General features: G+C 40.7%; 2 protein-coding genes across 2 annotated transcripts; both read left to right on the top strand.

Annotated features, from left to right (window-relative positions):
• The first annotated feature begins 1,286 nt into the window (after positions 1-1,286).
• Positions 1,287-2,742, top strand: cebp1 (CCAAT/enhancer binding protein (C/EBP) 1). Its single transcript, XM_030767632.1, has 3 exons — positions 1,287-1,292; positions 1,560-1,862; positions 2,425-2,742. Exons 1-3 carry the CDS (start codon positions 1,287-1,289, stop codon positions 2,740-2,742), a joined length of 627 nt encoding a protein of 208 aa, XP_030623492.1.
• Positions 2,743-9,565: 6,823 nt separating this feature from the next.
• slc22a17 (solute carrier family 22 member 17) lies at positions 9,566-16,758 on the top strand. Its single transcript, XM_030769689.1, has 9 exons — positions 9,566-10,156; positions 12,134-12,237; positions 12,507-12,661; positions 12,995-13,160; positions 13,523-13,647; positions 13,902-14,007; positions 14,574-14,797; positions 15,315-15,426; positions 16,065-16,758. The coding sequence occupies exons 1-9, from the start codon at positions 9,686-9,688 to the stop codon at positions 16,339-16,341; spliced, it is 1,740 nt and encodes a 579-aa protein (XP_030625549.1). The 5' UTR covers positions 9,566-9,685; the 3' UTR covers positions 16,342-16,758.
• The last annotated feature ends 996 nt before the right edge of the window (positions 16,759-17,754 follow it).

Here is a 17,754-nt window from a genome sequence, read left to right as displayed (position 1 = left end):
ACTTGCACAGGCATACCTATTTAATATGACCTTCCATGACCTTCAATAGCTAATTAATTAGCTAATTCTATCACTGTTTCTTACATAGCCTACAAAGTCACATGAAGCATTACATTTTCATTTTTTCATTTAATATTTTTTATTTTAAAATATATTTCAAAAAATGAATTTAATTGACAGCTGACATTTCCATCACAGTCACTTAAACTGCACCTGCACCCCTAAGGGTTTCTGAATCGCTGGGAAGACAATTCTAGTCTATCAGCAATTCTTGTTTAAAATAATGCTGAAACATAGCTGACCCTTGACTACAAGCAAATGAAATCTTTCATTTGTGGATCTCTTAAATTTATGGAGTGCAATGAAAAGTTGGTGATTACAGTGTTTGGTGGTGGTAATATTCTAATTCTAGGTCATTTCAGATCTGAGCAAGATTTTAGTTATTGTTTAATTGTTATGTAAATGCTACATTTCTAAAGTATTTTGTAAGCTGTTTATCAATACTATGGCCTGACCTTTATTGTCTCATACAGTATATTACGTCCATCTGTAGGCAATAAACCATCTTTTTTCCTTTCTCCCTTTTTCTACATGCAGCTTAACTGGTGCAAGTGTGCCTGTTGTCCTGCAGGAGGCGCTTGGCTCTCTAGAAGCGAAATGACATCTCCTCGTATAGGGAAAACGTAAAACTGATCAGTAGCTGCATCAGCAGAGCAACCTGTATTGTTAAATTTCAGCTTCAATTAGTTTGTGTAACTGAGGACAACGACCCCATTAACTCGATGTATAATAAATATGTGCATAACTTCAGTTTTATCAATGCAAGACATATCAGTCTTACCAAAATGTTAAACAAAGCCTTTAGTCCTAATGTCAGTAAACAGGATGGGTCTCTGTAGAAGACAATAAGAGATGAGAAGCAGATGTGAGAACATCACAAAGCAGAGAGAAGACTGCATTAAAGAGGGTATAACAATAAGCCAGTACGATACATTAAAGAGGGATGAAGAAGGGAGGAGAGAGAGAGGAGAGTCAGAGACAGAGAGAGAGAGAGAGAGAGGGGGGTTGGGTCAGAGGAAATGATGGTGTCATGATCTTTATGACTACCTGTAACATAACGGAATTTAGGCACAGAGAGAGAGAGAGAGAGAGAGAGAGAGAGAAAGACAGAGAGACAGAGAGAGAGAGAGAGAGAGAGACATTAAGAGAGACATCTGTAGCTGAATTAAAGAAAAGAGTAAGATAAAAAGGCAAGTATAAAAAATCCAATTCCAAATAAAACATGTATGAAGGTACTTTAAACAGGACATTATATTTTAGTGACACTTTGAAGGTGTATGACATTTTGAAAGTGTATGAATTTGGAAGCACTTATTTACCAAAAAATAACTTAAGAGAGGATCAGTCTAAACCATCTGAGCTAATGTTTTTTTTCTTTCTATATAATATTTTTAAATAATTCATAGATAATGTAATTGTCTGTTGAATAATAACATATGAGATGTTATGTAACAACACTTTGAGATGTTATTATATGTATTCCGTCTATTCCTCTCCAGATATCTGTCTCCCACAGTGCTGTGTCACCCATGTTTTCCCCTTTGACCCACACCTCCTCCTCGGTCAACAGCCTGGCTTTGACTCCAGACTCCACCACGCCAGCACTCAATCCACTGACCAATGCCATGGCCCAGACAGATGAGGTAGGATACGGTCTAACTCTGGGTAGTCAGGGACTCTCCAGGACCAACAATGACAGAGGCACTGAACAGCTCATGGGGTTACCCTACTTGTCTTACTCAACCTGTCTCACCACCTCAGCTTCAGAGAGAACGGCACAACATAGCCATATGACACAGCAGGTAAGAGCGTATGTAGGCCTATAGATGATCTCTGTGTTCGGAGATGGTATATATGTATGTAGGTTTTTTCCCATTTTCTAAGGACCTAAAGGACAGTAGATTTATATTGTAATGAAAGACGAACCCTTTTAAAAGGGACAGCTCAAAAGACACTGGGTTGGTCCTCATACAGCTTGTTTCAAACCTTGACAGAAGTGTCCTACACACACACTGTTTTCAGAATTATTTAATTCTCAAAGCTTCCAAAGTTCAGATAACGTTAATTAATCTAAAACGTTTTAGATAATGGCACACTATATTGAATTCAGTGATTGTGGGGCTTAACATCTGATGGACACGTGTGTGTGAGAGCTCAGAGAGATAAAGTAAATGAGCCACTGGATTTTAGAGACACTAGCTGAGAAACTTTTGTATAACGTATTCAGTTTATTTTATCGGAGTGATACCTTTTTTATTACGTGTTTGTTGTTCTAATATTATTATATTATTAACTTTATTTTTTTTTCTTGATTTGACATTCTTGTAATCTGAATGCGGATATCATAAACCTCCGCGGATAAAGGACTTCTCCCAGTTCCTCCTGCCTCCCCCTCCGTCAGCCCTGCGGCAGTCCACCCAGAAAAGGGGTTTGAACAAAGACAGCGCCGAGTATCGACTTCGACGCGAGAGAAACAACATCGCGGTGAGGAAGAGTCGCGACAAAGCTCGTCGTCGAATCCAGCTCACGCAGCAGCGTGCGCTCCAGCTCCAAGAAGAGAACCGTCAGTTGCAAACCCTCATCAACCAGTTAACACAAGAGCTGGAAACGCTCCGGCACTTTCTGTCACAGCGCCACTTGCGGCCTAAAGTGGAGGAACAAACGCGGGGAGACAACTGTTGAGTGCATAGTGGGCACAGCGTCAATGCAAATAATCCTTTTTTGTTGTTGATGTTTTTTGTGTGTTTTTTTTTTTCAAATTTCTATCCTAGTTTATACTCACTCTCTCTTGGCTGGTATTTACAGGCAACTTGAGCATTTATACGACGTGTTTTCCTGTTTGTTTGCAAGTCTATACTTTTTTTCTCGAATTTATATTTCGTTTTTCTTTCACAGAAATGTTGAGTAGGACACATTGTGCTTTGTGTCTGCAATCATTGTTTTCTGACATTCTTCAGCATGCTTCGGGAAGCGGTTTCTCCTCGATGCCTGAGAATTGCCGGCATTACTGCCATGATCAGCTGTCATGCATGGATAATGGTTTGAAAATGTGAAAGAAAAAAGTTTTGTTCGTCCGTCCTCACACACATTTCATATTGAGTGTACAGAACTTGTATCGGGACTGGATTCCACATACATAACTTGATCTCTACGGTTATTTAGAAGATTGAATCTGGTATTGTTTACATTTGCGACAAAACGTTCTCATGTGTAAGGTATACGCCAAAAAATGTTGACTCGCCGGCAAAATTAACTTAAAATGCATCTATATATTATTTTGTGTTGCCTTGTTTTATTATTGACAATTAAAACACAGTAACAATTAATCAGGCACTCCCGTTCAGTTTCTTTACAAACGGGGGCGGGGGGTTGGGGGAGTGGGGAGAAACAAAATAGTATATATGTTGTGTATGAATTAAATAATTATACAGTCCTTTTCGGTAATGTTCTGCGATTGGTCTGTGGTCAATATGATATGTGGGAGAAAGAAGTCACGCAAGTCATTTTCATAACCTACGTAACATCACCACTCGACATGCTAACTAAAACTGCCACATATGTTTCAGGACATTGTACAGGTTTAGAAAAAAAAATCAGACGTGCAAAGGAGCGCAACCTACTAATATAAGAGCCAAAAAAGTTGATCTTTTTTATTACACCCCTAAAAACATGTAAGTCTATCATTATATCTCACGGATACTGGAGGATTGAATTATTATTTTTACATCAAGTTGTATTAACACCACGGAGTACCACAGATGTCAACATCATATTTTCTCTCCAAACCTCTATTGCTAACCTTTTCTTTTCTTTTCTTTTCTTTTCCCTCACTCTAGGGCAGATCCCCTAGTTTACTGCACATTAACTATCTTGACTAAATGACCTATCTCTGCAATGGGGACCACTGCTGCATTTGCAACACTTATAACTGTGTAATGTAGCTTATGTAAACATTCACTTATTATTTACACAATGTTGATTATGCTGTTTTTAAAAAAATTAAAGTCTCCCAATATTAAAATATGCATGGATCTGGTCCTGATACAGTTACTCGTTGCAGAAAAAAATATTCTCTCCTCTGAGTTTTAGCATAACACAAATAATTTCGCTGACCATAGTTCGTTTTAACTGCTGGTTCAAATCAGCCCACTCTCCGCTACAGTGGAAGAGAGTGATACTAGAAAATTTCACAAATTTACTGATCACACCATGGCGATAAATAAATTATATACACTTCATCAAAGGATGCTTTGCGTGTTTTAGGTTGGTACATACACTGGCAAAGATGTTAGGTAGTGTAATATTAGATGATTAGTTTGATCAAATAAATTTACTACAATTAAAGTTCAAAGTTGAGTAACCAGTGAAACAGTATGTATATTTCTAAAAGGAAAAAGTTTTGTCAGTCTATCTTCTAATCAGTTTACTTTTGACTTGAAGCACTTTTCAGTCAACACATCACTTCAGTTCATTTTTGGTATGTTTTTAGTCTTGTTAGTCTCTATGTTTTGCCTTTTTATTTTTTATGTTTTGTCTTTAGATTACAAGTCGGCATCAACAATTCTAATTGCACTAGCATACAGGTTTACGTTAGAAGTTGAAATTTTTTTTCGTCAGTGTTATGCTTATTTATTCGTTCATTCATTTTCTAAGCTGCTTATCCTAATTAGGGTTGCGGGGGGTGCTGGAGCCTGTCCCAGCGCTCACTGGGCAAAAGGTGGGGAAACACCCTGGGCAGGTCACCAGTCCATCACAGAATGTTTTGTTTATATTTTTGCTAATCTCAGGATTTGTTTGTTATGCATTTCTGACAAGGTATATTTATGAAGATTTTCAGATAAATTGCAATTTCAATAAAACAGTAAAATCTCTGTGCTTTAATATCAGTAATGTACATTAAGTCTGTTAACACAGTATTTTTTGTTGGTAAACTGCAAGAGCTCATGTCGGTTTCCCCTTGTCAGTTACTTTTTATGTAGGGAAGACTAAAGGAAATGTTGAAATTATGGTCAACTGTCCCTTTAACCTCTCATTTTCAGGTACAGATGTTAAATAAAATTCTGAAGTCTTTGTCCATGTATGTCGTACTAACTAACTGTCAGCACCGGGTGGTTTTCTGCATTGCCCATGAACCTCACAAATCTCAATATTTTAGTCGGTGAAACTGGAAAGAAATATTTCAGTGTGTATGTACAGGCTCCTTCCCTTGTCACATCACCGAGGCCGTTACAAACAGACACAATGACACGGACGTTTGTGTGTGTGTGTGTGTGTGCGTGTGTGTGTGTGTGTGTGTGGAAAGGAGCAGTGGTAGGCTTCAGTGGGATGGGTGAGATTTCAACATTGCGTGGGACAGCAAACAGGAGATAGCATCAGAGTTAAGGAGTGCAAGAGCCTTCCTGTGGCTTCCACTGCAGTAAGAAGGTAGACTGATAATGGATGGGAAGCGGACAAACCCGCTCAGTTCTCCTATGCATGTTTTGCTTGTAACCACACTATGAAGTTTATGCCAGCGCAAGAGGACAGATGACAGTTGTGATAATTCAAAATTGTTAAACTCTTGTTGGTATAAGAGCACAATTTAAAAGAAGAGGGTGTTGGGGACAGAGAGAGGGAGAGACACAGAGAGAGAGAGAGAGAGAGAGAGAGAAAGAGAGAGAGAGACGGGGGAGGAGGGCGGGCAGACAGACAGAGTAGGACGGTGCTTCTAATCACGAGAGCTGCAAACAGTGAGGAACAATGAGTGAACCTGCTGTGAATATACAAGTTCACATATGTTGAAATGTGTACTTCAATTGTTAGCATGTTGAAATTTTCATCCGTATCTCTATGGGGTAATTTGTGGTCCCAGGACTTTCCTAATCCTGGCCACAAGATTAGGAAAGACAGTTTTGCAACTAAATCCAAATTTCTCAACACTGTATAGCCAAGAAATGGATTTGAACAGACAACCTACGATTTGAAACAACCAGCATTCAGTCTGCTTTGGCCTTTTTCCCAACAGAATGCTTGCCTCTGCCAAGTCAGACACTAGTGTAATTGTAAAGCTGTGGAAATATCTCTTGTACAGAAATGTGAGTAATTCTCAGATACTTATAGAATAGAATAGAATAGAATAGAATAGAATAGAGCAGAATAGAATAGAACAGAATAGAATAGAACAGAACAAAATAGAATAGAATACCAGCTTTATTCGCCAAGAATATTTCTTCACTAGAAATTTGTTTTTGTTCGACTGAGCCTTAACACAGATTACAGAGAAATACTGGTTATACTTTGCCAAGACAATCACTCTAATATACATAATTACAGCACAATGACAAAGGGATATCACGTGGGTGTGCAATTGTCGAGAGCAGGCATTCAAGTCAAAGAAAAATTTACACGGAATTAGACATACATATCGTGCACCAACAGACACTGGATACAGGTATACATGTTGATTCACAATGTATACATGATACTGCACTGACACTTACACTGGTACATAAAGCTGTACATCCCCCATGCGCAATACCATTGTTCACACTCACCACTTTAAACTTTAAATTTAAGCCTCCTTCACATGTATATAGTGTATATTTCATATTCTGTTCCATATTCTGTTATATTTATTGTGCACCCTCCTTGTACCTTATTGTTCATTGCTCATACCTCTCTTTTTATATTTTCTTTCTTAGTTAACTCCTTTTATATATTTATAACTCTCTTTATATTTTCTTTCTTAGTTAACTCCTTATTCTCCTACTCTTATTTTTTTTAAATCCCCTGTTTTGCTCTTCTACTCCTTAGTGTCCTACTCTTTATTTATTTAAATCCCTATTGTACTCATTCTTACAACTAGTGTGCTCTTATTGCTGAGTTGACCTGTTTCTCTCTTCTCACACATTTCATTGTACCGTTGACCCTGTGTTAACCTACATATGACAAATAAACTCTTAAACTTAAACTAAACTAAACATGTTGTGTTATTATAAACATAAGGTGTGTGCTGTGTTGTGAACATAAGGAGTCATTGGTGTAGATCAGCTTTTATCTAACAGGCAAACAGCATTAGGGAGACAACTCTTGCGATGCCTGAAAGTTCTGGCGCTGAGGCACCAGTAGCATCTGGATGAAGCGAGCTGAAATCAGCTTCAGATACAACGAAAATGATGTACTGAAACATAAGTAAAATGGTGTCAGGCTCTTTTATAAAATTCTTACTAAAGAACTGTCTGTTTATTGTTAATTATGAATTAATCCTTAAGAATTTACAATTGCTAACCACTGCAGATAATTAAAGGTGAATTGATGGATTAGTTCAGTTCAGTTTAAGTTTTATTTGTCACATGTAGGTTCACACAAGGTCAACGATACAATGAAGTGTGTTGGACGAGAGAAACAGGTTAACTCAGCATTCACTCAGGATTTACCTCGACATGTATTAATGAGCTCAGCGAAACCAAATGGTAACCAAACCATATACTGTATTCTTTATACGCACAGTTTATATACATCTCACAATTATCACTCTTAAGTGTTGCTGATAGTGAATGAGAAAGAGAGTGCGGCTGTCTTTCGGTATAAGACGTGCGCCCGTCTGCCATGCTGAGTGGATGAAAATGTATTTATTTGGTTCACACGGTAATATTCTACAGTTTAACTGCAACAGAGCAGAATTTTGTTTATGATGAACTGTCCTGTCGAGGCTACTGTCGGTTATAGGAGTATTCAGAAAATGGGCTTTTTAAGTTCAGAAATGAGACGTCTCGTTTTCTCTTCAAGATCCCTTGTGTCTGTCACTGAATCACAAGCCACAAGAGTAAATAGGACCAAGCAGCTTGGACCGAGTCCATTTCAAATACTGCGTCACAAAGTGTTGTCGGACCATTTTTACTCTTGAAAACAGTCCTGTGAACGATAAAGAGTAAAGCATGTCTCAATGGCCCCACCATGCGGGCCTCGACTGAATTTTGGAAAACTCTAACGAATGTATCCGATTGTTTACGAAAGATGGGCTGCCTTTCCGAAAGCTCATTCGTTGCAATCTTCCACCATCTCTTTGTCCCAGAGAAACCGGTTAGCTCATGGCCATCCCTTTAAAGTGGCCGTGTCGGATGTTTTATTTAATGTATGTGTTTTTTGTCGGCGGACATAAACTTGGGTCGGATGACAGCTGTGAAGACCAGAAACGGCAGAAGTCAAGCATCAACGTTTTTGTCATGAAAACAAACTGACCTCGGAGGTGTACCCGAATCTGAATTGTGTCCGCTAAGGGCCGAGACATTCCGTTTCCAAAGCGAAATTTCTCAGACACAGTGTCAAACTAGGTGCGAGTTGGAGGAATACAACAGGCTAGCTACTAAAATAGATGCTCTGACTGGGAAGGGAATGCGGAATGCATAATCGGAAATCTAGCAGTAGTCTTTTCTAAAATTTGTTTGTCATTCCGTTGAACTTCACCCTCGCTGGATTTCATTTTCATCCCATTTACTGGGAACTGAAATTGGGAAACATTACAGGCTATAACCGTTCTTGTAAAGACACTTTGTGTAGTGTCGCGAAAATTGCCAAACAAGGGGTAAGTGTAATTCTGTTACAAATTAAAATGTGAAATGTTGCTGTTTCTAAGGTGAAAAACGAAATGTTCGTTCAGTTACTAGTTAACCTGGGATGTGTCGGTGTCAGAGATCAATACGTCATCGCCGACCAGTACCTTACAGGCGACCAACATATTACCCTATTTACTTAAGCCAGTATTTCCATAGTCCACGCTGACATGCATTTTCCTTATTCAACAGCTTTCACTTCTCAGTTTGGTTACTGCGGTAGCATAGACTCTGTAACACCGCTTATATAACATCTGAATTCCTCCAACAGTACTTCCTGGCCTGCAGCTTGCTCCATATTATCATAATGTACCATGTGCACTTAACAAAGGCTGGGTTCAGTACAACATGTCCGGCTCACAGAAAGAAACATTTGCGGCGCATGTAAAATTAAGCCTATTAGCTGTGCTTACTTCATCTCTCAGGCATGGGATCTTTTTTTAAATAACCGATGAAAGCGTTATTGAATTAGAGTGATATTTTTTTTTGTTTCGTTTTTTTAGTTCGATGTTTTTAACACATTTTAAATTTTTATTACTGAGAGTGTGTAATTACAGTATATGCGTGAACTAATTGTCACTGAGGGCTACTTTTACAAACACTTAACAGATTTTAAAGCAATTTCCATTTTTGTCCCTCTTCTGCGATGTGATTAAACTGTGTCGTAAAATCCCCAGACATAAATGAATCGAGCAAAAGTCTGCATGCGTTGTAAGGGCTGTAGTTATGTAGTTTTTGCTGTGAAAGACAACGTAACAGTGATCTCATTTCAGCATTTTTCTTCTTCACAGATAATTCCCCACTGTGTTACTCAAGAGGTGGAAAGAGGAAGGGAGAGAGGGAGAGACACAGACCACAAGTCTATCTTTCTCTCTCTCTCTCTTTCTCCTTTTTTTTACTCCTCCACTACATGAATACACACATCAAACAAGTCAGCCTTACTCCAGAAGAGGGGAGAAACACCAGATCCAAAGCTTTTTTGAAGAGCAGACACACACACACACACACACACACACACACACCCTCTCTGAGCCATGACGTCACCACCTTCTCCGCTTGCTTCCCCTTCGCCCTGTCCACCGCCCCCTCCCTCTCTCCCTTCCTCCCCAACACCGTTGTCTCCCGCTCCCTCTACACTTCCCCTGCCCGTCTCCCTGCCGCCCACAGGGGAGGTGATGGTCCTGGCTCTGGGACGGAAGAAGCAGAGACTACTCATCTGCCTCTCCATTTTGCCAAACCTTTTCCTCGCCTTCCTGCTCTCCTCTGACCCCCTACTCACTCTTGCTTCGCCCCACCACTGTCGTCTCCCCGGACCTCCACCCAGCCCCCAGGTGCTCAACTCCTCCCTGCCTTGGGAGAAGGGTGACAGAGAAGGTGAGAGTGGGGGCCTGTCCCAGTGCAAGCAGTATCTGTTTGTTAATGGGACCCAGGCTGGTGTGGTGAACTGTGAGGCCGGGTGGGACTACAACGTCACAGAAGGGTTACAGAATAACATTGTGACTGAGGTAGGGGCAAAACATTTCTGGTAATGCTGTTGGTCACCTGGTCTGTCTTAGTTGAAATAGTAAATATTATTCTGAAGTCCTGGTGTATGACTGAAAGTGGTTTCTACTCGAACACATCATTTTGACATCTTGAGAGTCTACTGGGACATAATTAAGTTTGTACTTTCCACACCCTCAGTGTAACTCCAAATGGAACTTAGCAGCTGACAAAGTCCAAATGTAAAAAAAAAAAAAAAAAAAAAAAAAGGTAGCATGACATACTTGCAAACTTACAAAGAAATTTTTCACTTTGATAGAATAGCTTTACAGTCTCTAGTATCGATTGTCACCGTAAACTTAAATGACAGAAGAGTCATGCCCCTGTTTTGTCGCGGTGTGTAATTACTTTTCTTTAAACGTCACCAAACTGTGAAATTCCTGTGTGGTCCTTACCCTGTCTCAGTGACTCTGCTAATGTAGAATGTCACTCAGCATGAGCTGTGAAGTTGTTGTTGATTTTGTATGTCTTATAAATGATTTCTTATCTCTACTGCCCAAGCTAAAATGCCACTGCTCTCTCACTGGGCGCTCTGCCAGTTTCGTATTTGTTTAGTATTTCTCTGTCTGCTAAAGGGCACGGTTCACATGAATGTAATGGTGTTTTACACTGATCATACACCATATGGGTAAGACAGTCTCAGACACATCATGAGGCAGCCATCCAGCTTCACCTCTAGCTCCTCATGTGGCACTGAACTGTTATCTATAACAAAAAGTCATTTTCTCTTTTGATTCTTGATACTGTCCAGTGTCCCACTCAAATCTCACTGCTTCAGATTATGTAATCAGTAGAAATTAAATTTAATGAATAAAGCGTAAGAAAGGTTTGTGAATTGTAAAGGCTTGTGAATCAGTAAGGCTTTATTGAATGTTAACACTTGTTAAATTGTTCCATTCTGCAAAGAGTTTGTGCAGTCGTGACAGAGGGAGATAAAAGCATGCTCAGTGAAGTGCTTGAGTAAAGACTTTGAATGGACGTCACCTTTTTCAACACTTTGTGGGTGTGTTTGACTTTACACTTAAGGGAAAGGTTTGCTTAGTTTTTCCTCCACCGTTGTGTTCTTGCTGGAAAACAGTTCTGTCAGAACAGCTATCTCCAACATTCTGACAATTACCAAAGCGTAGCACCAAATAGTGGACACGCACTAGGAATGGTTTGGTTGGTTCAGAACCTGGCCTTGTTCATCCCTTTGTTTCCTGCTGTAAGAACGCTAACATTAGCAAAGATAACAGAGCTAACATGAAATCTCCACACCTTGATGTACAGTAAGAACATGATGGTAAGAAGAAAACCTTCCCTTTAACTAGTGTTGCTGTAAATTTTTTGTTACACACAATTATACTTTGGCTCAGTATATAAGAATAGTGATTTGACTAACATTCTGGTGACTAATTTAAAGGGTTAGTATGAAATAGATTCCTGATGACTTGCAAATGCAAAAACTGGTCCGGTGACCTAGCAAACTTGTTTACGGGCAGGTTTTGTTGTTCTTATCTCTTGCTCACAAACGTGTCATCAATGTTACCTTTTAAAGGCGAGTGATGATTTGTGCCAGTTGGTGACGGAGCCCTTTGTGGTTCCAGTTGAGTCAGGCATTATTTCTGATAGTTTTTGGTTGTGTTTGAAAGAAAAACAAAACCTTATCTCTGTAACATGTTATAACTCTGACCTTCACACACACAGATCAAAATCAGATCAAAGTGATACAAAATAATGAAACACTAAGTGATAGTAATAGTGGAAATCTGTCAGTACGGAGTCTCATGTGCAGTCTAATTGCTTTTAGTGAGCTGGACTACACTCATATCCCTTCTTGGTCACAGGATGCATTTCTGATTGGCTGATTACATTCATAATGCATTTGTCTGCTCAGCCATGCCATCTTTCAATTCACTTCCTGCCTGGGTTTTCTCTTCTCCTCTCACTCCTGTCCCCAGTGGGATTTGGTGTGTACTCAGTACTGGCTGGTTCCAGTGGAGGAGGTGTGCTTCATACTTGGGATACTGACAGGATGTCTAGGCTTAGGCTACGCAGCTGACCGGTAAGAACACACACACACACACACACACACACACACACAGTGTATGAGACTGGGCCGTGCTCTGTGCAGATGCTGATTAGTGGCCAAGCCTGGGACTGGCTGCAAAAACATGATTGCAGTTATACTGCAAATTTCAAAATAGTCTTCTGTCTTTCAACTGTCCAGGCTGTAATATTATGAAGTTTGTTTTCGAAGAATTGAATGATACTCTAAAAATGACTACAAATTGAGCCACCCTTGTCATATTCATTTCTTTCTCATTTTACCAGGTTAGGCAGGCAGAAGACCCTGCTGGCCTCTTTGACCCTCTCTGTGATCTTTGGTGTGCTGGTGTGTGTCTCTCCTTCGCCGCCTGTTTTCATCACCATGCGATTTTGTCTGGCTGCAGCGAGTGCCGGAGTCTACCTCACTCTTTACATCACTCGTGAGTTTGACATCAGGATAACTCTTCAATATGTCAAAATTGTGCCACACACACACATCAGATTTTCTCATATTTGTAAATACAATATCAACTGTCAGCCTGACAAGCTGGAACAGCATAATCACGATAATGATTACTCACGTCTGTTGACAGTTGACGGATCCTTTGATGAGCTCTTCATGTCCGTGAAAATAATGTCCAACACATCACGTAGATAAGAAAAATCCTTATGCAAAGCGAGTAGCAGGTCTATGCAGAAGCATTCAAAGAAATATGAATTCTGTTGCTGAAATCCCCAGTGAGATCTGTCTTGTGTTCCTTTATTAATACTAGGTCTGGAGCTCTGTGACCCTTCATTACGTCTGCTGGTCACCATGGTGGCGGGCCTAATGACGGTTGCTGGAGAATTATTGTTGCTTGGTGTGGCCCTTGGTTGTCAGTCCTGGAGGGGCCTGTTAGGAGCTGGTGCAGCTCCTCTGTCCCTGTTCCTGTGCTACGGGTTAGTGTTATGGAAACTGAGGGAGTGCCATGGAGGAATCAGGCTGTGCTATTTGCAGTTTTGTTTATTGTCCTTAATGTAAGCTGACTGCAGTTGAGTAGCATTGGAGAGTATTGATCCAAAAATTCCCAAAGTAACATCTAGACCTTAGCTCATGTCAGAACATATTAACACCTGTCTGTATGGTGCATCACCTTGGCAACTGTTGTTCTAAAGAGGACTTTGAGTGCCAAGACACCCAAACAATCTACTAAGCTCATTCTGTTATTTCTAGCTAAGTGCTGAGCATTGCCTCTGTGTTTTCTGTAATGTCGGCATCATTAGTTTTTAGAGGTGGCTTATGTCTGTTTGTTGCTCTTCAGTATTCCGGGGGTGTTCCCAGAGTCTCCTCGCTGGCTCTTGCTCTCTGAAAGGTCAGGAGACATGAATTCCTTCAGTGAGCGAAGTGAGCGGAGAGACAGAGAGCGGGATGACGAGAGCTTCACAGGTCCGTCGAGAACCCTCTGCAATTTTGGAAATGTCAGACATAATGTGCCCAGCATTCATTAAAGGGAGGCAGGGGGCTGGTTAGGTGTCTGACTAGATGTCTTTCCACATTTCGGTTGGTCATTTGTAAAAGGGCTTTGCTCATGTCATACGGGAGCGCTGTTTTTTCAGTATGCTGTATTTTCTCTTGTTGCTAGTTCTGTGCCCACTTTGTGGAGATCATCTATCGTTATTGTGATGTTGTTGTATACACAGAGCTGGAATCTGAGCAGTCCTCTTCAGGGCATCCACATCTCTCCTTCCCCGAACTTCTGCACAGCAGGAACATCTGGAAGAACATGTGTGTTCTAGGATTCACCTCGTAAGTCATGTTCTCACTCCATTTCTGTGTTTCCAAAGAAGGTGTCAAATAACATCTACATCTCTTTGAGCTTGTTTTCTTTGTTGGCCATTTTAACATGACATAGTAGTACCATACCTCTCTCACCATGACAATACAGTTATTTTTCACAGTGAGATTACAGTTCTGTCTCACCAAGAGGTTACAATTCTGTCTCACTTTGAGATTATAGTCCTGTTTTACTGTGAGATGACAGTCCTGTCTTACTGTGAGATTACAGTCCTGTTTTACTTTGAGATGACAGTTCTGACTCTCTTTGAGATTACAGTTTTGTCTGAACTGTGATGCATTTCTTCATGTATGACAAATTCACATTCCACAATGCTTGCTGTTTAAGTGAAATATGTGGAATAACTAGACTGGTACAGTTGGTGAGCACATATAGTAAATGCCAGAGAATAATACCTGGCTCCCTGCCTTTGTACTTTGTATGTAAGCATTTGAGGCATTTAAAGGGTGGTTCTCTCTCTCTCTCTCTCTCTCTCTCTCTCTCTCTCTCGCTGGCTGTCTTTGTGTTTTATGCTTAGGTTCATTTCTCACGGGATTAGTCACTGCTACAGCTCCTTCAGAGGTGACGTGAGAGGCACCACCCCTAGTTTTTATTGGACCTACCTTCTGTCAGTGTGTGCAGGGGGCGGGGCCTTGCTGCTGCTCTGGGCAACGGTGGACAGGTGCGGTCGCCGTGGAATCCTGCTGCTAGCAATGACCATGACGGGACTTGCATCTCTAATCTTGCTCGGGCTAGTGGAGTGTAAGTCAGCGTCTATTTTATATTATTGATAATGTCCGCTGGAAGTGTGCGTTTCATTTTTTAATATCAGTAAGATAAAAGCAGACTCTCGTGAATGTATTGCGAATGTGTTTTTCCACTTCATGTTTTGCAAACTGAGAGAGAAGCTGGAGATGCCCTTGTCAATGTCCCTGTCCTTAGAAAACTGTGTTGTTACTCCACCATGTGGCAGAACAGCAGAATGACACAAATATGTAACACTCCAAGCCAGCCAACCTGATCGTAGAGTAAAGCATGCTGGTGTTCACTCCAGATGTGATACTCCTGTTCTTCCTCTGTCCCAGGCAGGGTTGTCTAACCACTCATCTGGCACTGGCATTATCCTTCTTTAGCAAATTATGTTAGTGTAAAAGTTAACTTACCTGCATTGACAGGAATGACACCCTGTTTTTTTTTCTAAACTTGAGGGTAGGTCCTTTTGTTCATTTCCACACAGCTCTGTGATGACTCTTTCATTGGTGTTTTTGCGTCTGTTTAGATCTGAGTGAGTCGGCCATTACTGTGTTCTCTGTGATGGGGCTGTTCTCCTCCCAGGCTGCCGCCTCGCTCTGCATTCTCTTCAGCGCTGAGATCATGCCCACTCTAATCAGGTAATCACCTACATGCATGCCACGCCCCTCTCTCCTCACAGGTCCTCCTGTCCTTACTTTGTCTCCAAACCAGCAGGATGACATCCATATTAACAGTGCAGAAATATAAATAAATGAATGTGGCTCATAAGATGTCAATCCAGCCTGGTACATTAATTGAGGTTTGGTGTATGTATTGCCTCTGATTGTCTCATACACAGCTTGGAAAATATTCTGCGTAGCTGTAAGCAGAAAGGCATTGGATTCAGTTGTATTTTGTCATTTGCATTTGTTCAAAATATTGATGGATATTGGCAGTACAGCTGTTACAGATTGATCTTTTTAAATTAGTTTTTTTAAATACATACCTCTGATGACCCAAAATGCAAACAGGTTAACAAAGCTTAAGTAGGCTTGATGCTTCAGTGTGAGGTATTTTAATCCACTACTTATTAGATGCATTCCTGTGACACCAAGGCTCAATTTGCCTTTTGCTCTGGATCGTCATTAAACAAGATCAATCAGATGTAATTAGTTGGATCAGGTGCCTGTTGACTTTAGAAACACAAAGAGAACAGGACATAAAGCGGTAGGATAGAGTGTCTCCAGGATTGGATTTTGAGGGGTTTTGTTGTAATCCTCCTCTGGTCTTTGTACAGGGGCAGTGCCGTGGGTATGATTATGGCTCTGGGGTGTGTAGGACGCCTAAGCTCGCCCATCATGGATCTACGTAACCACTATGGCTACTTCCTTCACCATGTGATTTACTCCTCTCTGGCCCTGCTGGCTGTCCTCTCCATCCTGCTCCTCCCCGAGAGTAAACGGAAACCTCTGCCCCAGACTCTAGCTGATGGAGAGCAGTACCGGCGCCCCCCGCTGGGCCGGAGGAGGAGGGACAATGTGCCCTTGCTTGCTACACCCAATCCAGAGACCTAGTCAGCCAACGAAATGCACACTCGCTACATCACCTCAGCCATCCCTCCAACTTTAAACATGTCAATGAGTCATGAAGGGAAATAGAAATGGGGTCCGTTTGGCTGATAGACCTGGTGCGTGGGACCGCACAGTCAAGCCCTCTAAATATTACATCATTACGATCATTCCTAAACATGTGGGCAGAGCAACCGTAGCTCATCTCCTTTTAGGCCCTTACCGAAGCGTAACAGTCCAGAAGCTGTAAGTCACTGACGGTCCTTCACACTCGCTGACACTCCACACAGCAGAGCTAGCATCTACTCAGCCAGCACGTTGGGTCTCATTCCAAAAAGCCAGAAGTCAGGGAATACAACACTCCAGCTCACCTTCATAAGGGATCTCTCATATGGGTGGTTTACGATCCACTTAGAACACGACACACTCGCTAAAAGTATTCGGAGACATAGAAACTGTAGCAAGGGCTGAAAATGCAAAGGCTGTTTTTTGTAAATAAGATAATATGTTTCTCCATTAAATTAAACACATTTTAAGTTCATCTCACAAACTGAAATGGAGAAGGAGACTCCTTATCCACTCTAGTACTGCATTGCAGGACGACGCTACGAATGCAGAACCAGAGATACAGTCAACAGGGAATGAGTCAGTCATTGCATCCAGTGCGAGCACCTCTGAGATTCATTCATTTAAAGGCAACTATAAAATGGCATTACCTTTTTTTTGTTGTTGTCAATTGATTTGGTACGTGCTGGAATGAGAAAAGGGGGAATTCATTTTTGACTCGTTAACCCAAGAAATGGAGCGTTAATGATACACTTACAATGTTTGTCTGCTCTGGAAGGCACTTTTGACGTTCTGATGACCCTAATAGTGCAAACAGCGATCATAAATCCAGATGCTGATGTTGACACTTGTTTTATGTCAGAATGGACTGCAAAGAGGTCAGAATCTTCTCTGCAAACCAGGGAGACTGTTATAGAAAGCTTCTGTCTTTGAACTATGCTGATGTGTTTTTTTGTATTTCGTTCAACACTAAGACTTTCTAACTGCTCTTCATCTTTACGTGAGCACTGGGTTTTGGACTCTGAGCTTGGTAAAAAAAAAAGAAAAAAAGAAGGATTTAGCCAAACAACGGAAGGATGTGAGTGAAGCAGACCTTCCTTGTTGCCACCTCTAGTATTAGTTTCTTTAAAATGCACTTGATAATTCTGTGTTACTGTTAATAATACCAATATTATTAGTAACTATTTTAATAATATCAATAATAAATGACTTGACAATAGTAATAAGATGTATGACAATGATTGCTTAAGATTAATTATCAAGTAAAAACAGTGGTGTAATAATGTTCCTAATTCTTTAAGCAAATCTAAAAATAAAACGTGAAAAAAAAACAGTCTTGGTCCTGTGGCAGTA

Source organism: Chanos chanos, chromosome 3 (genome assembly GCF_902362185.1).
Source record: "Chanos chanos chromosome 3, fChaCha1.1, whole genome shotgun sequence".
Lineage (NCBI taxonomy): Eukaryota > Metazoa > Chordata > Actinopteri > Gonorynchiformes > Chanidae > Chanos > Chanos chanos.
The sequence above is the reverse complement of the archived record's forward strand: the minus strand, read 5'-3'. Positions and strand labels throughout refer to the sequence as shown.

Excerpts from the sequence above, each read along its gene's own strand:
- cebp1 (XM_030767632.1), top strand. Across the intron at positions 1,863-2,424 it reads ATAGCCATATGACACAGCAG|GACTTCTCCCAGTTCCTCCT; the intron begins GTAAGAGCGTAT and ends CCGCGGATAAAG.
- slc22a17 (XM_030769689.1), top strand. The coding sequence starts at position 9,686 with ATGACGTCACCACCTTCTCCGCTTGCTTCCCCTTCGCCCTGTCCACCG. Across the intron at positions 10,157-12,133 it reads AGAATAACATTGTGACTGAG|TGGGATTTGGTGTGTACTCA; the intron begins GTAGGGGCAAAA and ends TCCTGTCCCCAG. Across the intron at positions 15,427-16,064 it reads ATCATGCCCACTCTAATCAG|GGGCAGTGCCGTGGGTATGA; the intron begins GTAATCACCTAC and ends GTCTTTGTACAG.